The sequence below is a fragment of the Myripristis murdjan genome, chromosome 9 (assembly GCF_902150065.1).
Source record: "Myripristis murdjan chromosome 9, fMyrMur1.1, whole genome shotgun sequence".
NCBI classification, from domain to species: Eukaryota; Metazoa; Chordata; class Actinopteri; order Holocentriformes; family Holocentridae; genus Myripristis; species Myripristis murdjan.
The window spans coordinates 8,647,545-8,671,031 of NC_043988.1; the positions used below are offsets into that span (position 1 = coordinate 8,647,545).

Sequence of the window (23,487 nt, forward strand, 5' to 3'; positions counted from 1 at the left end):
TCATCTCTTGTATGAAAATATGACCATGTCGGGTACAGACATACAAAGCCCACCACAGACATGAAGGCCATAAAATAATGCAGCCATTAAGCTCTGCAATAAGCAACCCTAAAAAAACATTATTTAATACAGTTTTCCAGTGCACATTATCTGATGTGACATTGCTTTATGCAAAATGGGTGCACATCTAAGTTGAAAGCTGCCTTTGATGTTAGAGGAATGAAGGCAGCCCTGACAATCAGTGTTATTGGGGTAAACAGCGTAACTATTATGCAACATCCAAGGAAAACGGAGTCGTATTACTGTAAGCCCCTTGAGGCAATTTTTTAATTTGTGATATTGACTTGACTGTACATAATTTCACATGGGAAAAATAACTGTGTCGCTTCTTTTCTCTGATATCCTTTCTCAAGTTCCAACATGACAATGCTTGGGAATCAGATGGTTATAGTTTAACTTGTAAAACTGTTTGTGTTGCACAGGCCTGCATCTCTCATCAAGCAACAAATATTTTGTGTTACAACATAAGTCTCAGTTCCTGTGGCCTACAACAGTGATGGCGCTTGTTACCAGGCATATTTTTGGCAACAGAACACTATTGACAAGTGCAGGGAGAAGCCTTTAAAAAGCTAACAAATCGGACAATGACTCCTCCTGTGGAATGAGGGTGGAGGTTGTCTAAAAATGGATGCAGAGCTGGGGGCAAAAATCCTGGCCAATGACTGTGTGACAACTGGCTGGCCCAACTTCTGAAGCACGCTAATTGAATATTTACAAAACGGTGGACGAAATATGAATCTGGCCTGTGTCAGTGAATCGCAAACATTTAGCAGATATGATGAAATGGGAAGTCTTTAGCTTTCGCTCCATTGATAAGAACTGCTGGAAAATGCTCTGCGGTTTCTCTCCCTCCCTAAGAGCACAATAGACAAACATAGCGGGCTTGTGCTTATGCTAGAGTCAGATTACGTGTTTGTGAGATTACATTAACTTGGGGGAACACGTAAGTGTCTTTTTCCCACGTACACAACCTTCGCTGTGCTTGAAATCTGTGGAATTCTCCATCAACCGGCAACACATGACGTGGCTGCTCAAAGTCGTCCAGTGTCTCAGTGTGAACGTGTGTGTTTTGGTGTGTGTCATCCCAGGCTGCATGTCTTGCCTCGTCTCTGACGTGGGGTCTCTAATGGGGCCTGATTGTTTCCGTTTTGGGTCACACATTTATCTGTCCATCTCGTGGTAACACCTCCACCCAGCACACACACTCATCTCTCTCTCTCTCTCTCTCTCTCTCTCTCTCTCTCTCTCTCTCTCTCTCTCTCTCTCTCTCTCTCTCTCTCTCTCTCTCTCTCTCTCTCTCTCTCTCTCTCTCTCTCTCTCTCTCTCTCTCTCTCTCTCTCTCTCTCTCTCTCTCTCTCTCCCTCCCTCTCCCTTCTCAGTTCTCAGGAAAGCAATCTACAGTTGTTCAGTCTCCACATGCGGCCCACATAAAAACACATCGCACACCTTGAAACAATTTCAGCTAGACATAGATCATTTAATTACAATGAACATGATTGTGAAATTTCCAAAAACTCGCTGACAGGTCTTAGTGATGAAATACAGATGTTGACTGAGGATCACACACTCAAAGGAATATTAAGTGACAGACTGCTTAGCACAATAAGTTTAGTGCATATTAACAACAACAACAACAAAAAAAAAACATATGAAGACACATGATCCAAACAATCACAGATCCATCATTGATCATTAACAGTGCTGTTGGTACTCAGTAGAGCCCCAAGAAAAACATGCCCATGTTTCATTACATTCACAGGAAGCAACTTGTGAGCAACATCTCATATCACATTACACATTGCCTAAGTATGTCTAACTCAAATACCTCAGGTTTGTGTTTCTGTGTCTCTAAGGAAAGCCATGTTAGACGGTGCAATGCCATAAGATGAGATTACTGCTCTACAAGAACTGCATTTGGTTTCTGTTAGGCTCTTCATAGGCCAGGAAATGCTGCTCTGTGGTTCTGAATGTTATGTGGAAACATTACAGGGCTCCCATTAAAGCTGTTTTGTGTTTGTGGTCGTATCCAACCCCCTGTCTTGTTGTGACAAAGTGTAGGAAGTTTGAGCAACCGAAGAGCTGCCCTGTTGAAAGAAGTATTACTGCTACAAGACTTGTTGATTCGAACTAGAAATCTTCTGGAACGACACCAAATGAAAGGAAAGGCAAGGACTCATGAAGATGATATTACAACATAATTCAAGAATGGTGTTTATGCTGTTTCTGTAGCAAAAAAATATAAAGTGTAGACTTTCACATAATACTCGAAAACTGACTCTAGAGACAAGCCCATCTGGTTAGGTAAGGTAGTCATTTTTTTTTTTTTTTTTAATTAAATGGCTTTTTTTTTTTTTTTTTTTTTTTAATTCCCCTTCAGGGGCTCCACAAAGGTAAGTCTAATCTAATTTGTCATAGCAAGTGCACACAGACAGTAGAGCTGGGGCATGCAAATCATCAAACACAGAGCCGAAACAGAAACTTGTACCCAAACAACCAGAAAAACTCATGGTCTTTTTTCCACTGTCATCTGTGTGCCTAGGCTTATCGGGTTTTGGAATTTTTTTTTTTTTTTTTTTTTTTTTTTTTTTACAAAATTTCAAAACCCAATGTCACAAAATTACATTGTAACACATGGAGCTGTTGCTGTGACTGTAAATGAGAAAGGACTCAAAGTCTGTACAAGCCTTTACATCCAAATGAGCTTGTCTGTAGAGATGTCAATCTATTTTATGTCACATACTTGCCAGTCATGTGTGGCAGTAGGACAGTAGTGAATGATCACTATAAATGTAAAACATATTTCTCAAATATGATCCTCTTTAGGCCCACCTAAACACCATTCCATAACACAGTTCAGCCTAAGTCCACTGTTTCATGTGTTTGCCTCACTGTCCTGTCCGTCCTGTCTCCTCACCCACGCTGCATACATATCCACACGAAAAAGACAGGATATATAAGCTTCCACCTTGAAAAAATCATTCAGGTCCTTTTTCAGATGGTAAATACTGCTTGGGAATGATGCAGGGAATGATATATTTATTTCACATAAAATGAAACAAAATCATCACGTAAGATGTTTAGTTGTCACAACTTTTAAAATGCCTTGTTAGGACACAATGTGTTGATGGGATTTCTACTTGAAGTTGAATGTGCAGTGTTTCTTTCGTGACAGAATATGAACCTACAAGTGTAATCAATCGGAAAACTTCCATCTTAGCATCTTGACAGATTCAAAGGAGCTTGACAACATGAGCCAAGTCACCGCACTTAACCTTATAGTCACTCAGAGGCCATTTCCCATTCAACCCATTCAATGTGATTGCAGCACTAGTAAATGTGCGTGCCGCAGAGCTGGTCCCAGTGGGTGAAGTAGGGTGCATAGTTGCCCCGTTGCAGGCTGTGGTGGATGTGGTGGTGGGGGGCCCCTCCCACGCAGGGCAGCAGCCTGTGCAGAGCCCATGGCAGGTCGTAACCACAGTGGTCCTCCACTGCCAGCCAGCTGTTGAGGAGGTGGAAGAGGACTTCACTCATAGGATGGCAGCCCACCACCCAGGCACTGCTCAGGGCCAGCAGCAGCAGAGACAGCAGCTCAGTGGAGCTGGCATCCTGGGCTGCCAGGGCAAAGGTCATGTGGTTCTGGTGGTGCACATGGTGGATGTTGCGGTACAGCCAGGGAAACCTGACAATGACCATAGGCAAAGCTGTAGTTTATATGCTTTGTACATGTGCAGACCCTAATGAAAAATCACTATAATATTTCGATAATGTCATAATAACTCCAATAGGCTTATTGTGTGTCTGTGGTACAAATGGCACTTTATGTAATTGTATTGCTCCCAACAGTATCTCTATAATAATACCATGGGGTCAGATATTGTATCCAAAATATTTGAACACTGTACTTTGTTATTAAAGGGAAGTTAGTAGACAGGAGTATTTTATCTAATTTACAGGTGATGCTGGACGACAGAGTCCAAAGCAACACTGATGTCTGTAACTGAGAATAAAAGACCAGATGTGCTTTGCTAGGCCATATTAATATTTATGGTCTTGACTCCTGACTGATTAACCTTGGACTAGGAACAATTACAATGTTGTGCTATCTCCCATTCTAAATCCAAACTCCTTTAAAAAAAAAAAAAAAAAAAAAACATATATCAAAACTGTGCTCTGAAGACATGTTGGCACAAGCGTCTGCTATTGGTTTCTGTGTCTAGATTCATTTGAACATTTCAGTTAGGAAAGAAAGCATCACACTGCTGCAAACTATATAATACTATCGTTCTTTAAGAAAACAATGTAATTTTATTCTTATTCGCCAATTAGACCACAGAACACAAACTCTCCATTGAGATACAAGTAGCAGTAGCCTACTAACTAATTGAATGAGTCAACAAATGAATAAGACGCAAGTATGTGGACGTCCAATCACTTAAAGGCTTTCCAACTTTAGAGCACCGATCAGCTGAGCATATGATCAAACATCCCATCAGGTATGCATTACGCTGAGCGGCTGTAAAGCAGACATCAACAGTATCGGTGTAACCTTAGCAGCCTCACACTGCTCACCTGTGCATGGAGAGGTGCCATATGAAGAAAAGCAGGTCAAACAGCAGGAAACATGCCAGCACTTCCACAAAGAGCTGCCAGCAGGATGGCGCCAGCACCGGCAGGGTCGGACTCCGCAGGTTCTGAAACAGCGCGCTGGCGGGCAGGACAGTGGTCAGGTAGTTGAACAGCACCCTCCAAAAACAGTCCCACCACCGGCGGAGAGGCGGCTGCGCCTCGGAGGAGATCCTGAAGGAGCGGATCCACGGACAAACGCTTCCCAGCACGTCGAGCGCCAGGAAAGGTGCGCAGAGGAGGACGTGCGTGAGGAAGGCGCAGCACGCAGGCAGGTAAGGAGAGAGCAGGATCTCCTCATGTCCTCCTCTCAAAAGCTCCCACAGCCCCTGGAGAACCGGCGAGTCTGCCTCTCCATGCCGCGCAGCTGGCGCGTTCATCCCAGCTGTGGCCCCCGCCAGGATCTCCTACATCTTCTCACCGGTGATGACGACACGAGAACCTGAGACCTCCAGCTGGTGGTGATCATAAGGCAAACTCCCAACATTAAAAAAAAATCAGTTAGAGAAAAGCACTAGTTTACACTTTTATCCTGTTAAAGACCCCCATCTGATGTTCTTTAGTATAGACTTTGAATTTGCTTCATGTCAGGCAGTAGAGGTGGTAAACCCTAATCCGCTTATAAAAAGTGAGTCTTTTATGTGTTTACCCCGCACTACATCCTCTCCTGTCGCTGTAGCCAAGGCATTGTGTGGGCAGGTTTTTCTTCTCCACAGAGGGCTTGCGGTGGGAGGGGCCCCGGGGCCAGATGTATGGAGGAGGACAGCTAACGCGGGGCGGCCTTTATTAAATACCAAATCTTAACGTTTCCAGAGGAATATGTCAGAAAACTTGTCATTCTGCTCACTCTTCTTCACTGGCGTCCCGGTAGCCGTAAATCACCCTACTGCCTGCTGCAGGAACTTTAGGGAGTTTCTCACCAGACAGCTAAGTTTCAATATCACGGAGCATTATTCTCAAGGGAGGGGGAAGTTGTGTTTGAATGGGTTAGGATTTCAGGACACACCACTAGATTAAATGTCTCGGGATGGATATTTTTGCCACGCAGCTGTTTAAAAGTGTAATCAGTGGCACCATCTGTACTTGAACTATTCTAATACGTACAAACAATTCCTCTAGATGATCCTTGCATTATTTAGTGCTTAAAAATCAACTTACATTCAGGCAAATTATAGCAATGACCAAGGTATGACGATGGAGTTATTACCATTATTATTATTATTATTATTATTATTATTATTATTTACAAACATTGTTTCAAAATGTGTAAAGGTTTGGTCCAGAATGTCTCACAAGCTAATACTTTAAAACATGTTTAGTAATCCACCATTTTTTGTGTATCTGTAATCGGATTACTATGCGTTTTTACAATATTTAAGTACAATGTTCTTCAGTATGATGATCTTTTTAGCAGTACTTCCTCCTTCACCACACCTGGCACCATTAATGGAACTAATTAGCTATATTTGATGCTGAAATGAACCTGTGCTGAGATACAACTTTTTGACAAACTGTAGTATGGGAAATAAATGTATTTCTTAACAGCTGTTTAAATATCCATCAGCTGGACCCTCTCTCTCATAATTGGTGAAAAACGCCCGATTAGATGTGCATTATACAACAATCTTACAAAATAAGATATTTCATCCAAGAATAATCCACTTTATTGCCAAATAATATCTTGATTGCACATTCACAATTGAAATGAGTGCAAAAAACAGTTGCCTTTCAAGTCACCTTCATTCTTAAATCAACCTGAGCAATTCTAATCAATACAAAAATGGAGTCAGTTTGCAGGCTAAAACAATCTTAGCCAGAACCAGCCAGTATGAGGAAGAGAACAGTTCCATGAACACATAAACAATATTTGCCCTACATAAATTAAAGTTTTAATAGAATACTCTCAAGTGCAATTGATCGATTCAATACCCTTGATGGAAAAAGTTTCTATGTTTGTCCTTTTGCTTACCCGGGACGGCTTTTAACATTTCTCACTGAAGCCATGGGACAAAGTGAGCTGCAACTTGCAGCTAGCCGTGTCGTTTAGCTACAATGATGAAAGCTACAAATGGAAACAAGCCACTGAACACGGTAGAAATGTTCCTCTCCACGGTGGCAAGTGCATGTGGTTAAGGAAAACAACTACAGACTGTGGGGAAATGTCAGGGGCAAAAACACACAAACAGTAAATGAAAGCAAAAGAAAACATGATTTGGTTGATCAAGAGCTGGCATGCCTCCCTCCCCTCCCACAATTAATGCTTGTTATCAGTTTGGTCCGATAGGAGAATGATCAGTTTCACTAGAAATTAAGTAGTTCAGTCCAGAATTCCAGACAATGAATCGGTCTGTTCACAGCACACAGAAGCTCTTTGGAAAAGAGATTAAGGTTTGGTCCACTGTCATATGCGTTATGTGCCGTTTTGTGGTAACACACAGCATTCCTTTTTCCTGACCTAGCAGATGTTAGCCAAACAATCCCACAATGACCAGCAAATTAATCACATGTCATCAGATACTTAGCAAAGAAGTGACTTCAACATCAAGCACAGATAGAAAAACAAACAAATGAACAAAGTGTATAAAAACACTTAGGGATTTGGGGTCTTGGTACCAGACAAGACAGCTATAGAAACCAACTTACAATGAATAGTTAACTACTTCAAGTTTACAGACAGTGCTCACATACATGAATTGTTCGATACATCTACAGTGAGCTCCTCTGTGGAGGTACAAAACAAAGGCGCTCTCCAAAAAACTTTCCTACCGTCACTCAGTCTGCTTAGTGCAGTTCCTACAACATGAAGACATTCAGTTCTCAACAACAGGAACTTTGGGTAAACAGCTCCTGCATTTGTCCTTAAAGGGAGAAAATCAGTACTACAACACATTTTTTGAGCTGCCAACAAGTGTTTGTTGCACTGCTCTTTATGGGTCAAAACCTTCAACTGAGCTGCACTTCAGGACATACGTCAAAGCAATTACCTGATCATAAAGCGTTTGATACTGCCAACGTTGTTAACCCATTATGGCATGTTTACAATCCTTGCAGAAAAAGGGGCACAGTGGGCTGGGTGCTTGTGGGAAGCCATTTTACTTGATTTAATGTAGAATACTATCTCTGGTAATCAACCAGTTTGACTTGACTGAGGGACAAATTGAGAAATGTTTTTCCTCAAAAAATGTGGTAAAGAAAAATGACTAACATTTTAAATGTCAAACATATGGCTTGCTAAAAAGTCTTCATCTAACCAATCTCTCCAGTTCTGGCAGAGCAGAGTTGATTATTCTTTCCCTGAACTCTCAGAATAAGTATCCAGGACACTGATCAACAAACACTACAGCAGGATACAACTTAGGAAGTTACCAACAAAATTTACAACAATTAGCTGCAACCTGTCAAAAAGTGAGGGCTGTTTTGTCATGGAAACTGGTAAGAAAAAAACATTTCTCTTAATGGAGGGCACATTTTTCACAAAAAAAATCTGTATGCAAAGCAGACACTGACAGTTAAAAACAAATTGTTGCTCAACTCAGTCCTAACAGCATTTTGTGCACAGCTGTGCAAAAATAGTATGGCTCTTTGGGGGAAAACAAAGTGCTACATACATACAGTGAACTATTATGTCACACAGCTGCATAAGTTAAAATTCACCACGTCAGCTGTGCAAGAAAGAAACTTTAGAAAACGCCAAAGATGAAATGGAGTGAAAATATTTTTGACAATATTTGTACCAACAGCTACCACACGTGACACTCATCACCTCTGGATTTTGCCTTGTATCGTTGTTCTGCTCAGCAGAGGGACCGGAGCTTCACTGGGTCAGAGGGAGAGTCTGTCAGCCAACCTGCAGGAGCTTCTCCTGGACAGAGCCAGGCTCCTTCTCTCCAGCTGCTGGTCCTCCACCCCAGGGTGGTCCTGTTGGTCACCACACCCTTCCTCCCTAATCAATGTCCAGGATCTGCTCACCCACAATGTCCATAGCTGCACTGGGCTTGCTTGAGGCACCTGCAGGCCCAGAGTCCACAAACATCTGAGGGATGTCATTCCCAAAGTAGATTTTGCTGTTGGCTGCAATAGCTTGGTACTTCATGAGCTGCAGGTATTCTGGTGTTAACTTCAGCTGCAACAGGAGTAGGATGAGGAGTCATTCACCAGGAAGTGCATTATTCTTATATAACATTAGGAGAGTTACCTGTGGCATGTGACACTTGCCAAAGACACTACTATAAAAAAAATTCTGCAGAGGAAACACTGCTGGACGCCACCCAAGCCCTGGACCTTTTTGAAAAATACTAAATAGCCTAAAAACAGAGAAAACCACATGTTGACATATACAGATAGCCCTAATAACATGAAGTTGGTCACCGGTCTTGTTGACCTAATAAAGACAGAAGTCGTATTTACACTAGGAGTGTGTATGTGTGGAACAATTTTTTTTTTTTTAAAGTAGTATTGACAGGCAACACTGACTGTGACTCTCAGTCTCTCATGATTTTGGGGAGTAGCAATAGAGAAACAGGTTTTGGTAAAAACTGAAAACAAATCCTGGACAAGCTGAGAAAATCAGGGTGGTGGGAGCAACACTCTTTCTTAACCCAGCTACTGTGAAGGTGCTCCCAAAGGGCAGTGAAGACTGAAAAACAGCAGACACATTCAGAGCATCGTCAAGGAGTAAATAAATATTAAAAAGGCTGATTCCAGGCAACCTTCTTCTCTATGTACCCTGACTCAGGTGAAGTGTACTGGTGCTGTCTCTCACCTTATTGGCCTCAGCTGCTCTTTGCGCTGTGTAGAACTCTGCGTCTGCTTTGGCTTTCTGCCTGGCTAGGAAAGCATCATCTGTGAACCAGAGACAGAAAGAATCAATGACGGCACCACAGTTTAGGAAATTCCACTGTGCTTTACAGGGAGGAAAGCAACAAGCTGGGATGAATGCTGGGATCTGTATGCATTTCACTGAAGCTGTGCTCCAATACTCAAACAGTAAGCTGTCACTCAAAACAAAAAAAACTTTTTATATCTCCATATGTATTTCTGTTTCTACTGATCTATATACTCTGTCTTCCTCTTTTTTAAATACATTTCTAAGAAACGAACCTTCAATTTCAGATATCTTTTTTTCTGTTTCCTTCTCCATGACCTTCTGTCCATACTTGATCTCAGCCACTTGGGCCACCTTCTCCGCCTCTATAAAACAAGGAGCAAAACATTCACACTGTGGTCTCTGTAATGCACTTAATGGAACAGCAGAGCCGTAACTGTCTTTGCTCTCCATTATCTCTCTCACCGATCACAGCTTTTATCCTCTCTGTCTCTGCCTCCTTCTCCACAACTTTCTGTGTCTGTTGAGAAATCAGCAGCTTGGTCTTCTCGCTCTCCCTGCAGATAAAAGACAAAAGCACATGTTGACACCTTTCACGGATGTGGCGCGGTGTCACCCTGACAAGTAGAGAAGCAGGATTGTGACTGGTGGTTCAGCGCTTAAAATCTCTGGCTGGGAAAATTGGTGTGAGGGACGTCAAGGTTCACTGACTTTCCTCAACAACTACTGTCAAGGTGCCCTTGAGCAAGGTGCTCAGCCCCCCCGCTGCTCCAACTCCAGTGTCTGTACAACTAACATTCCAGTAATGCTAACTAGACTGCAGGTGCAAGCAGAGGAAAATACGCAGGGGAGCCATTTCTTCTCCCTGACAGCAGGTTAAAACCGAATGAATAAAGTGACCACAACACAATGAGCACGTTTACATGCACACCATATTCCTGTATTATTCGGGATATCCTCAATATTCCGGTTGCGCACGAGTCATGTAAACACGTATCGAACCCGATTAAGGTCATATTCCGGTTGGAGAAAATTCCGAATAAGACCCCTGGCATATGCCTGTTCTAACCAGAATATTGTGCCATGTAAACACCTTAATCGGAAAATGCCCCGTACCGGAATATTCAGTTACATCTGTGCATGCTCGATTCAAAATGAATCATGGGGTGTCTTTGTTGCTATGGTTACTGCAAGCAGGGAGAACAACATGGCGAACAGCATGGCGAAAAGCAGCAAGAGCCAGCATTTTTGGAGTGAGGAGGAGACTGCAGGCTGCCTTCAGCTAATGAAAGACTTAAATATCATATTGAGTATATCGATGGGAGAAAACACGGAAATAGCGGCAGCTTCTTCTTCTTCTTCTTCTTCTGTAATTCTGGCAGACCAGACGCCTATATGCGTACTACTGCCCCCCGCAGGTTGAGTGTTACATTAAATAAGAGCGTGGAATACACTGAAACATGAGAATATGCCAAGTAGCATGTAAACGGAATATTCCAGTTTCTGCAGCGCATATAAAAACCTTATTCGGAAAATTACCTTAACCAGAATATTAACCCGAATCGGAATATGGTGTGCATGTAAATGTAGTCCTTGAGTAGCTTTGAATAACTACTAAGCAGCAAACTCCAACAAATTGTGCAGTTTCATTCAAGGAAAAGGCAGCCAAACAAAGGAGCCAAGCACAGTGTGTTTCAAAATGCCATGACTTCCTACTGACTTGAAAGTGAAAGTGGCTCTGAATAAACATGTGTTCTTACTCATCTTACGAAATGCCATTTAAGAAATAATCAGAAAGGACTCCCACACAAAACACCATCCAGCCAACTATTCAATAGGACAATGAAAAAGCCCACTAGATGGTCGCGGACTGACACGACACAGCAGAGCCTTTCTCCTCTGCTGGAAGGGGGAGTTGGAAGAAAATCAGATTCATCCTTATGGGAAGAAACATAAATACACACTACAGACTGCAGGGGTCAGGGAACATTCCTGTTTGGGTACTGGAAGGAAAACTCACATGAGCTCGTAGTTCCTGCGAATGCTCTCTGGAATGTTGGGTTTTGTGACTCGGACCGCCTGTAAACCAGTGAGACAGACACAAAGAAAGACAAGAAATAATCACATCCAACTGTGAGAGGCTAGCAGATATAAAGAGACTGATCTCCCTTTACTGTCAGACTACAGCTTCCAACACGGTTTTAACCACCAGGGAAAAGGACTAATAAAGCCTGTTGGAGAGGTGCCCTGAAAGAAAAAAGGCAATTCTGTTCAAAAATCCTCAGAGGGTCTTTGTAGCATTCATGGTTTCTGGAAAGTCCCTGTGTTTGTTATTCCAACACTTTAAAGAGATTTCAAGGAAAATAAGGACAAATGTCAAAGGACAGGGAAACCACATGGGCGGCTTTTAAAGTCACTCATAATGTTTCTTTTGCTAGACCTTAAGCAAAACAGATACATTCTGTTACTATCTTACATTGCTATGATGAATGCTGCAGGTCAGGGGTTTACAAACTTAAGTCAACATAAATGTATAAAAAGAATTGTTTTTCTTTATCAAGAATTCTGTTTACATTTTTTCATTGGGTAAATTTAAAATCTATTATCTCCAGAAAGTAAACATTCCATTCATTTTAACAAGATGGGATGTTCGTTAAGTCAGGACTATAGTAGCTGAATCCAGTAACCTTCTTGCCTGTTTTAACCTTGACACAGCTTTTTCATGGGTTTCCATGGGTTTTTTATTCATACATTTACTTTTTCGTTGCACAAATCTAACACATTTGCTTAGACCTCCACCTACAATGAACGACTGTCCAACTTGCACTTACATCTAAAAACATCATTTGTATCATTTAAATTGATTTCTTGACTGGGCAATAATAACCCTAGCAGCTTAAGTCAAGTGGCTATCTCAGCTTCAGGCTAAAAAACATCAATCATCTCATTCAATAATTACCAGATCACCACTAAAATCTTATCAATTGTTCCTTGGCCTGAGGGCCATCGGTCCTGATGGTGTGATGGTGTGTGACAGAAAAATTATGGCTTTTCATGTTAGCCTCTGCATTGTCCCTCATCGTGCTACACCATCAGCTGTGATTATGATCATGATTTGTTCATTTTAAATCTGTGATATCCAGGCAATGTCCAACGTGGTTACAACATCCAAAGAGCCTTTCCAGATTCTGGACTTAGCCTCTAGTTTGGTGTTAATTGGGTTATATCTGTCCACCAGTTGCATGGAACTGGTGGACTTTAAATATCCTGCTGCTGGAAGATTAAAATAAAAGGTAACACAGGGGAAAACATACACATATTTTCCCCAGTCACTTCATTAGAATAGTTTAATTAGAATGTAATTACCAAAGGAAGTGTGATGTTGAATGAATTTGAGGATTTTTTTTATTTGATGAAGTGCTGTACTTTGTGTTGTTGATGTGCCTTCTTTCCTCAAACCTGCAGGCCAAAGGTGGGTGAATAAGCACATACACACAACTAGCAAATTACTTTGTCAACACTGGAGTGAGTATATGACTGTGGCCATGCCTCTTACTCAAGTCAAGTCTTGTGGCAGTACTGCATTCTTGTCTAATTTGGAAATCAAGAGTGGACAAATTCATGTTCCAGCAGCCGTCATTACTGTTACATGTGAGTGAAAAAACTGGTGCTGTAGAGAGATCAGGACCGTTCCTCTGTGAGGGCTCAAGTCAGGCGATGTCCTGCTTTGTTTGTTGCACACTTGTTTGCCTGTAGAGTCTTTTGAGACTTTGAGACTAAACAGGGATTTGGGACTCTAAATAAACTTGAACTTATAGGAAGCCAGGTCATATGATTCTGAGAAACTGACATCAAAACTTTACGATTACTGTTGATGTAACACAGCTGAATTTCCTAACATCTAATGCCAGTGCTTACATTGCTGTACTTCATGTCATCATTTGACCACTTCCCCTTGGTAACAGATGAAATACATCACACAGTAAAACAAACGAATGCAAGATACACTACTGAAAGCTGCTTTCAACAGAGGTAGGTTGTTTTAGGGTGGGTTTCTCCATCAATATTTAGTGTATTGCATCAACTATACGGTCTTGGTCTTAAAAAAAAAAATACTCCACCAGCTCTGGTGTTGACTTGAATTGGACTGAAGCCAGACTTGATCTTGGCCTCTAACTAGGTCTGAACTGCATCCTTGTCCTGAGTCTTCCTCTACCTGTATGATGAGACCAGGGGCCATGGACGTTAGATCCTCCTGTAACGTCAGCTTCAGGTTTTCATCGATTTGGTCTGAGAGAACAAGACATCAGACAATGGGAGTGAGAATCAAGCCTCAGTGGAAATACCCTCTTTGTTTTCCAACTCAGTTAATCTGTATTTCTTGGATTTGAGGACCTACACAGTGTTGCAGCCACATGTTTGACCTACGCTTCCATCAATCTGGCACCCTGCGCAATTCCATGCGTCATAAGAGTAATTCAAACAATAGTGAGTGGAGTATGGAGACGTAAGGAAGAAAAAATTGTGCTGACTGCCAAAAGGAAAACCACAATGATCTAATTTCTTTCCCCATTTATCATGTGATATTTGATGTGCAAAGGGATTACAAACTGAATCGCAGCAGGATATTTAATCACCCCGCTAGTTTAACTTCTTGACTTAATGGCTTGTCTTAGTGTCATGATCTTGGTTGGTCAGTGGCTCTCCCTCACTCATTCACTCAAGCAGTGAAAAGAGTGTCTCCACCTGTCAAGCTGTGACTCCGGCCTTCAAGAGGCCTTTGACATTTTGTGTCTTGACACTCTTGGCAGAATGAAGTGGCCGAGCAACATTTCATGGCCTTTTATGGCGAACGTTTTAGACACTGTTTTGACTCGAAACATATGACTTCAGATAATGAGGATTCAACTCAGTGCTGAAACTACAGTGAGCAGGATAATTGTTCTGTAATGACTCACACTAAATCCAAAATAATTTCTATGCAACATTCATTCAGTTATATAGCCCTTAAACACGGGTTGTATTTGCTTTAGCAGTTTGTACACAAAAGTCAGTCAAGTCATTTTTATAAAAAAAATTGTAGACACCATCTTTTAAGGATAAATACAGAGTTGAAAAAAATTAAGTTATCTTCATAAAGTAAAGGTATCATGATGTGTGCACAGCTCCAAATCTGTGTGGTACTGGTCAAAATCACCATCCAACAAGTTAAAACACATGGCAAAAACTACATTTCAGATAGCTGATTCTTTAGGTTTGCTCATAAATTGTAGTTGTAATGGATGAAGATAAGTGAGGATAACCTTTAAAAATGTACAAGAAAACACTAAGCGAGACATAGCACTCACTTTAACCAAAAAAGGTGCAGAACAACAATCATTCACGCTATGAAGGTCACTGGACACTGTCAGTGACTTTGCATTCAGCAAACCCTCAGCTCAAAGTGAAAGTGACCACACTCTGTTTACTCATCTGTGCTCTTTGGAAAAAGATCAAACTGAACGGACTAAGAGGCGGTGTTTCAGTATTCAGAGTTTTCTGCAAGGCTAAATCACATTACGCACGACACACGCTGAACTTACCAAACAAGCCGATGTAGACTTCCTGTAGAGAGTGCACGCTGCAGAACTGGTTGAGCTCATGGTGAACCTTGTTAAAGATCAGTGCCTTGTCGTAGTCTGCCGTGAAGTTCCTCACTATGTCATACACTGCAGAGAGGACATTAGCCACCATTCAAGTCAGAAATCACAGCAGCGTGCACCAAGATCATAGTAACAAAAAGTCCCATTAAAGACTCATTCGTTTACCTGCTGAGGGAATGAGGTAGTTCACCACTTCGATGCGGTCAAAGTAAATCATCACCCCTCCACTGAGGACAGAAAAGTGACATAACATGTGGACACTTATCCAAAATTATTTATGGTGACCACCGTGTATGTATTTTTTGATGCCAGTGGAACTGAACCACATAAGCTGGCAGTGTTAGGTGCCATGAAAGAGAGAGAATAAACTGAACACACACACACACACACACACACACACACACACACACACACACACACACACACACACACACACACACTATCCAAACATAATTAAGCCTTTAGTAGTGGAAAAACAGACTAATACAACTAGAGCCAATAAAACAGCAAAGGTACCTTGTGCCACATGGTACATTCTTCACCTCATCTGTCTGCAGAGTGGTCTAAAAGACAAAGGAGGAAAGCTTCAAGTCCATTAATAAGGTATTAGTATTATTTCTGATTTATTAGATTTATTTCAGGTGCACATTTTTGAGGCACTTAAAGCAGTACATATATGTTTTGGTAAAATGAAAAACTTACTAAGATTGATAGCCATTTTATGTTAAGAGTTTGTGAATTAGTGCCATCACAGTGCTCAAACTCAAAGTCAGTCTATATGTATTGAATTACACAAACACTGCACAAAGACAGCAATCAGTCTTCTTGGAAAACAGTGATAAGATGATCAAATCTTATTAGAAGAACAGTTGGTACAATTATTGTACATCAAAAGGGGTAACACCTTACAATAAGAGTACAACAATTAATGTTAGATAATGCCGTAATAAACATTAAGTAACAGGTAACAAACATTAAGTAACAGGTAATAAACATTAAGTAACAGTTAACTAACCGTTAACTAATGTGTCTAAGAATCATGTACTAATGCTGTTCATGCTAAGGTATTAATTTATATGTTATTTAAGGGTTATTGTAGATATTATTAACATTAGTAAATGCCATGATAATCAGTAACTAACAGTTAATTAACCATTACGGCATTAACTAACGTTAACCAACGTTAATTGTTGTACTCTTATTGTAAAGTGTTACCTCAAAAGGTTCTCAGATTATTCTTTGTTAATTTTCCACAATCTGAATATCAGATGAAAATGTTTTCCCTCAGTGTGCAGCACCTCACCTGAACAGCTTTGTAGGTGGTGATGAAGGGAAGCATAAGATGGAAGCCCGGGCCACTTGTGCTGGTCAAGAGAGCTCCTCCCCTGTGGTGTACACACACACACACACACACACACACACACACACACACACACACACACACACACACACACACACACACACACAGACAAACACACACACACACACACACACATTTTAATCATTTATTTACGGCCACATTAGTAACAATATATGCAGGGACATAAATACTGAGGGCACAGACTTAAGATACACAGGCACATGATGGACTGTGTCTTTTGCCTCCAAAGCAGATCAGTCACGGGTACAGGTAACAGCGTCTCTGCCATATATGACGGCTGCCAATAATCGCAGACACAGAACAGTACTTGGAGAGTCTTTTAGCTTTCTTCTTGGGCATCCCAAGTAGACACAGACCTCTGACAACCAATCTGTGAACATGTCCAAGGCTGCCAAAAATGAAAACGAGTAGCCTACACCTATAGCCGAGCTCTGAGATGGTATTTATCAGCAGTTGGTATTTTATGACCTTCGTCATAAAGGCCTCCTCTAGGCTTGAATCAAAGGTGATTGCTATCTCTAATAGAAACACTTTTCTGGACTCCTCCTCCTTCTGGACAGTTGATTGTCACATGTTAATCTACAGAGTAAAATAGAACAGAACAATAGTGTGTCATGCTTTTTTTCCCTCACAGCTGTTAGGCTACGGCAGCCAGGAACTGTCTCTGTTCTGTAATCAAATAGCCAATTCCAAGAACAGATATTCCCTTCCTTAAAGTCTCACATGCTCACACAACCGGCACACTGGAGCAGAACACAACAGAATAGAAGTCCAATGTTTGATGTAGAATCAGTCAGCTGAAAAGGTTCAACGCTTTGGAAAAGCTTTGTTTCGCCACTACTAGGCCCAGCCTGGCCAGGCATCACAACCGCCTCACATTTGGCTTTTTTGGGATCCAGGGGCTTACTGCTCTGTGGTTTGTTTGGCTTATGGCACGTGTCTTTGGAGCAGATGTTCCCTTCTTTACACTCACCTGCACGTAAGTTCAACAGCAGAGTAGTTAAACACTAACACTTCATACACCAAAAGCCAAAGCAGGACACAGCCTCACCTGTAATAAACTCCAGTGTGTCCTTCATCAATCTTGTGCACAGCAGCAAGGAGCGCTGCTCCTCCAATGGCTGCAATTATTGAGAATATGGCACCCCACTGTGCCATCCTGGTGAGTGGAGGGAGAAAAAACAAATGAGAAACAGAGCAGATGGGATAACAGGGTATACCTTTAATATTTACATGGAGCCTCACAATCAAAACCTGTGCAGCTCTCACCCTGCTGACTACAAGTGGCTGATAAAGGGCTGGACAGCAGCACTTCCCTTTGTGTGACTGACTGGACCTGCTCTCAGCGCTCTGTGTAATACTGTAGTAACACATGGGAGCTGCTTCTTGCACACTGGTTTATCTCCTCTCAACCTGAGCTTAGCCAGGCATCAGCTGGAGCTGAGTGACCTTGTCACTCTTTAAGAGGATTGGCATGAGTGTGAAAGCGTTGGAACCTCTCTGATAACTAACAGCTCAACAAAAACGCTGCAAACTACAGGTTCAAGCAACCTCTTGGTTCTTCGTTAATCATCACTCATGAAGCTCAAACAGCCGGTCTCCTGCTGAGTTTTAACTACTAATGTAGGATGTTGTGGCTCAGTCAATAAAGTCTTCCCTTTCTTTTCATAAAGACTGAAATATGTATGGATCTGCTGAACTTGCAGGTTTGATGTTCACTAGAGTTTGTACAGCTGAGACCTTATGTGACTGCATGCATTACTTTACACTTTCTTTTATGTATTTGATGTCTTCCCTTAATTGTTTTATATTATTGCTCAGCAGCTTTTATCTTTGCATTCATGCCAATCTCTTTGCCAGGTTTTCCCTGACAACAAAACTCTTAACCTCAGTAGGACTAACCTTTGCAGACATGCCTACCTTGTGCTAATCCAGTGCAGTTTTAAGCAAAAACCCTGCAGTTCTTTTTTTTTAATTTATTTATTTATTTTTTTGCATGCAATACAAATGTGTTATTTTTGCCTGTCCTGAAATGGTGTAGTTGTGCATAAAGTCGCAGCTTTATAATCCACCCCACTGGTCTTCTTATTAACAAAATCTAAATGTTCAGATTCACTTCATATTGCATAAAAACCTTTGTAATAACAATTCCCAGTGTCTAGAGTGACCTGAGGTAACTTTAAGTGCTGCTCGGAGTTTTGCATTTATTCAGACTGGCAGATGGCACCTTCCAGGGTTTCCATTCACATTAAACAGAGTGGTTTATTTACGTCTGCAGGTAAGCAAGGCAGCTTTGTGTCTGCCATGTAGAGCCTGCAGCCTGTGCTCAAACAGCAGAGCTCGTCCCATTAGCAGGCTGGGGTCTGCAGCTAGTTAGCCACTTAGTGAGTTGTTACCTAACTGGCAGAAGTCGCGGTCAGAAAAGCTTTGCGACAGGTTTATTTGACTAAAACAAACTCAGCACGTTTAAGCCGCATTTGCCACGCTGAGCTAATATGTCAGCAAACCCGACACTTGGTCATAAAACAGTAACACATGCTGCTCCAGCTCAGCTTATCTTACCTGTAGCCTGTCCTCCACCGGAATGAGCACAACACTCTACCTACTTCCTGTTTTACTTCCGTATTTTGCGTCATGACGTAGGGCACGTTATCGTTCACTGAAATGGGACGTAGCAGGGAAAATTAAAAAAAAAAAAAATAAAAGAACCACACATCAAACTTTTACACAATCTATATCCAATAAATCTATATTTCTACAAATTTTCAGATATTGAAAACACATTGATTTTTTGCAGTAACGAACCTGAATCTTTCAAGCACTTGTTTTACCTTCGTGTATATGCAGGCTGTGTTATTACTTTTTGGACTCGAATGACAGAAAAAGAATTGATATTGGGTGAAACTAGGCATAATGTTAAACGTATTGAATATAAAAATGTCATTGTTTATTTTTAATATGTTTAATCTAAAACTGATTACATGGCAAACTTTTTGTTTCTATATTGTAAATTTTATTTCCTTCTAGTTTTCAGAATTTCCTGATCCATGCACAAAACCCCTTAATTTTTCCAATTAGGAAGATTTTAAGGTGTTAAAATTAAGGGATCCCAATGAAGGACAACTAACCTGCACATTGGAATAAAAAAAAATGGAAGGTAAAAAAAAGGGAAGTGCACCATAGTCACTACGGTGCACCTATGGAGATACTTAAAATGATGCACTGCAGGCGCTGAAAATATTTTTTCTGTGTCCAAGCTGAAGAGAGACGTAAGTTTCATCAGAGAGCCCAATGGATGAGTGAGTTGACGGCTCAGTGTGCAGCTGCTTTGTGCAAGCTCACAGCCACATGTGAGTTTGGGGCACGAGCTGATGATATGAGTAGAGATCAAATAGTGGAGAAAAAGTTGCTAGACACACAGAGCATTTGCTGCTTGAGGACAAACTTATCACTATTTCTGCTCAGACTGAAAATGAAGTAGCTGAAGCTAAAGCTGTGACTATTGTGGGAGCGGTTGTTGCAGCTGAAGCCAACATGGGAAGGGTGCGACAGGACATTTCTTGCATCACAGGCATGCATAGACACAGTTGTCCTGCAGCTCTGGACCATCTTCTTGGTCAGCTGCTACATGCTGCTGCTGTGGGTCCTCAATACATCTGATGGTGATGTACAGTACAAGCTGTGCCTCCCATTACATTCATACTGTATCAGCAGGAATGCCCATCTTGGGCATGGACCTCTTCAAAGCCCTGCATGTTGAGATTAAACATGGCTGTTTCACTACTTGCACACCTTCTGCTGTTCATGTGCAAAACACAACTGAGATGGGAACTACAGAGATGGAACAGTTACTGGCTTTGTCCACAGTGAGACCTGAGGTACAGCTGGACACTAGAGAATGACGGTGTCACTGAACGCATCAACTCATCACCATGGGTTTCACCCACAGTAGCAGTGCAACAAAAGTCTGGCCGACTCAGAGTATGTCCACATCTATGAGAGCCCAACAAGTCTGACGTGGTCAACAGTCATCCTCTACCACAGACTGAGGAAATGTTTCTGTGGTTTGAGGAGCGCAGATGTCTTCCACTATTGACTTACTGAATACGTATCATCAAGAACCTTTGTACCCTGAGAGCTTTTATATTGCTTTTATGACCCTGATGGAATGTTTTGGTTCACCGAGGTCCCGTTCAGTCTCGCCTCATCTCCAGAGGATGATGTTGTGGATTTTGTCAGGTTTGGACTTAGTTCAGTGTTACTTAGATGACACAGGAGTGTATGTGGACACTCCCAACTTGCATGAGGCATGAATAAAGGCTGGTCTGTACCAACTGAATGACAGTGGCCTAAAGCTTAACATGGAAAAGTGCTATTCAGGGAATCTGAACTTTCCTTTTCAGGCCATGTAGTCTTGTATCACCATTCAGCTAATGGTCAGAGGTAGGAACATCTTGACATACTGCCAAACCCTAAACGATAGATTTCAGTTTCCATAAATGTAGATGGACCTTCTTTCTGACACTCCTATCAGGAGAGTCCCGCATACATCTGCACAATGCATATACTGTGCGACTTTCTGATCCATGATTCAAAGCTTTTTTCTTCAGTGCTCCAGGGAGCTGGTGGAGCCGTCATCTTTAACAGCTACGCCCACTCTGATAGAATCCAGAAATACAATACATATCTTTTGTTGGATTTTGTATGGGCCTCGCCCTTTAAGAGTTGTCGCTTTTGGGATAGCAGCTAAGCTGGATGTAGTCAACGCCCCAACGGCTTTACAGGAACCACCAGCATTAAGATACACCCAGCTGGTAATAAAGACGCCCCTAAAACAGCTGGTTAAATGTAATCCAGCTGTCTCTAGGGAGGTATGCAGCACACAAGTGTGCCATATTGTCAATGAGCTATCCCAGAAAACATTAACAGACCAGGCAGAGCCAACACCTGTTATTCATGATGATGCCAATAGCAGTAGGACCTTGGCCAAACACAGTGAAAGAACTGTGATCAAAACAAAACCATTATGAGATGTTAATGCCAACATCCTGAGTGAGAGTCAGCGCCTCGCAGGAGCGGAACTCTGTTCTATATCAGACAACCTCACACCTGTGAGTCATTTAGTGGCTTATTGATACACTGGCTTATTGATATTAAGATTTGTCAGCATTAACTCATATGCCCCCCACTGCCTTCACCCTGTCTTTTACCCGTCTCCTGTGTTTTTAGACTTGTTATTGAATGTGCTACTCTGGGTGTTGTTTTTGTGATCTAACTCTGATTCACATGTTGTTTTTACTTTCATGTTGCTTGCTTTATGCTTTATGTTGCTGAATTATATCCTTTTGTGCCTTCTTTCACTACTCAATGGTGTCCTGTGCCATTTGTGTTGTCCATGTTTTATTGTTCTGTTTGACTGAATTAACATTTATTTATTTATTTTATGCTAGTGTTACTCATGTGCTGTTTGCCTCATGGTATTCATCAGGCTGCATGTTTCCTTAATGATACTTAATGTCACCCTGTCCATTTCAATTCATCCAATTATTTGAGGTGTACAAGTCAGCTCTACAAGGACTATTTTGTTAACATGTACTGATATTTCTATAATTATGTTGTTTTGTCTTTTACTTTTACTTTCTTACTTTTTACTTTCAGGAAGCCTGTGTAACATCGGGCCAGGGACTGTCAGAAAAAGCACCAAAAAGTGAAATTTTGGGCTTTGGCCCATGGACTATAACTGCAGCATGCCATCACCACATGATTTGGATGTACTCAGGATGAGGTAGTGGACAAGGAAAATCACCACAGACATTCACACTACCCATCCTGCAAATGGAACAGAAATAACGTACATTATGAATTTCTACAAAATGATATGCTTGTCTTACATGTATATAGTTTTAGAGCCACCTGGTGGGTTAATAGTTCAAGTGCATAGTGTTTGTCCTTGGGCATTGTTACGTGCTTCAGCAAAGAAAGAGGCTTCCAAACTGGAGGTGGGTGCACCAGTCAGTGTCTCTGTGTTTAATAAGTTTTTAGTTTTTAGTCTTTATAGTCTTTATTGTATATATTTAGTCTTTATTCTATTTTATTTAACTTTATTATATGTTTCTACTGATGCTGCTGTAACACGAGAATTTCCCTGGTTGGGATCAATGAAGTATGTCTATCTATCTATCTATCTATCTATCTATCTATCTTAATACTTTAAAATGCATTTGCAAGAATCAGTTACATGCATTTTGACTGCAAGTACTACTAGCATGTTATGTGCAGTAGTGGTAGCTTTATCCACAAGTGTCACATTTCGTTGCATGTTGAGCTGATGCTAGTTTGCTAGCCATGTATTTTCTGGCCTTCTCTCACCTGCAATGCTTTCTAGTATTTATTTCAGATAGTATTTTTAAAAAGATATTATTTTAGATTGTAATTTAGATAGTAATTTAAAATATCACAGCTCTAAAGAGGTGTGGTGGAAAATGGCAATGTATTGGCAATGATTTTTTTTTTTTTTTTTTTTTTTTTTTTTTTTTTGAAAACTTGCCAAAGTTACACCAGGAATTTTATTGGACAGTGGTGTGTACTGTTGTAACAAAAATCTAGAAGATCAGGTGTGCAGTGGTCTTTCATCAAGCCACTTGTGTATTGTAACTTTATTCACTGTACTTTGTTAAAACTGTGCAATGGGTCTTGTTTTACCTATTTTAATGCATTTAATTCCTCCCTCGAAAATTTTTTAATAAAGTATTTAAAAAAGTATTTAAAAAGTGAAATATGCTTGCCCATGTGCCTGTCTGTCTTTGCACATGTTCCTGGTCACCTCAACTGAGATACGGACCTGTTCCAGAGAAGGGCCTCTTGTCAGACAGTGGAGATTTCACCCCAGCACAGAAATGAGATCAGTTTGGCAGGGTCGACGTAGATCTCTTTACCTCCAGAGAAAACACACATTG

General features: G+C 41.2%; 2 protein-coding genes across 2 annotated transcripts; both read right to left on the minus strand.

The window, feature by feature from the left end:
* Positions 1 to 2,401: 2,401 nt before the first annotated feature.
* ch25hl3 (cholesterol 25-hydroxylase like 3) lies at positions 2,402 to 5,164 on the minus strand. The gene is made up of 2 exons (XM_030060269.1): positions 4,630 to 5,164; positions 2,402 to 3,739 (listed from the first exon to the last, which is right to left on the minus strand). Exons 1-2 carry the CDS (start codon positions 5,061 to 5,063, stop codon positions 3,388 to 3,390), a joined length of 786 nt encoding a protein of 261 aa, XP_029916129.1. The 5' UTR covers positions 5,064 to 5,164; the 3' UTR covers positions 2,402 to 3,387.
* Positions 5,165 to 6,324: 1,160 nt separating this feature from the next.
* On the minus strand, positions 6,325 to 19,148 carry erlin2 (ER lipid raft associated 2). Its single transcript, XM_030060268.1, has 12 exons — positions 19,094 to 19,148; positions 17,583 to 17,690; positions 16,454 to 16,535; positions 15,667 to 15,713; positions 15,316 to 15,377; positions 15,091 to 15,216; positions 13,725 to 13,798; positions 11,529 to 11,587; positions 9,974 to 10,065; positions 9,784 to 9,873; positions 9,446 to 9,525; positions 6,325 to 8,806 (listed from the first exon to the last, which is right to left on the minus strand). The coding sequence occupies exons 2-12, from the start codon at positions 17,687 to 17,689 to the stop codon at positions 8,627 to 8,629; spliced, it is 999 nt and encodes a 332-aa protein (XP_029916128.1). The 5' UTR covers position 17,690; positions 19,094 to 19,148; the 3' UTR covers positions 6,325 to 8,626.
* Positions 19,149 to 23,487: the final 4,339 nt, after the last annotated feature.

Bases quoted from the DNA above. Each gene is read 5' to 3' on its own strand.
- ch25hl3 (XM_030060269.1), bottom strand. From the start codon at position 5,063: ATGAACGCGCCAGCTGCGCGGCATGGAGAGGCAGACTCGCCGGTTCTC. The intron at 3,740-4,629 runs GTGAGCAGTGTG...GGTCATTGTCAG, and splicing joins TGGCACCTCTCCATGCACAG to GTTTCCCTGGCTGTACCGCA.
- erlin2 (XM_030060268.1), bottom strand. From the start codon at position 17,689: ATGGCACAGTGGGGTGCCATATTCTCAATAATTGCAGCCATTGGAGGA. The intron at 15,217-15,315 runs GTAAACGAATGA...TCCTCTCTGCAG, and splicing joins CTACCTCATTCCCTCAGCAG to TGTATGACATAGTGAGGAAC. The intron at 10,066-11,528 runs GTGAGTTTTCCT...TTTTATCTGCAG, and splicing joins CGCAGGAACTACGAGCTCAT to GGAGAGCGAGAAGACCAAGC.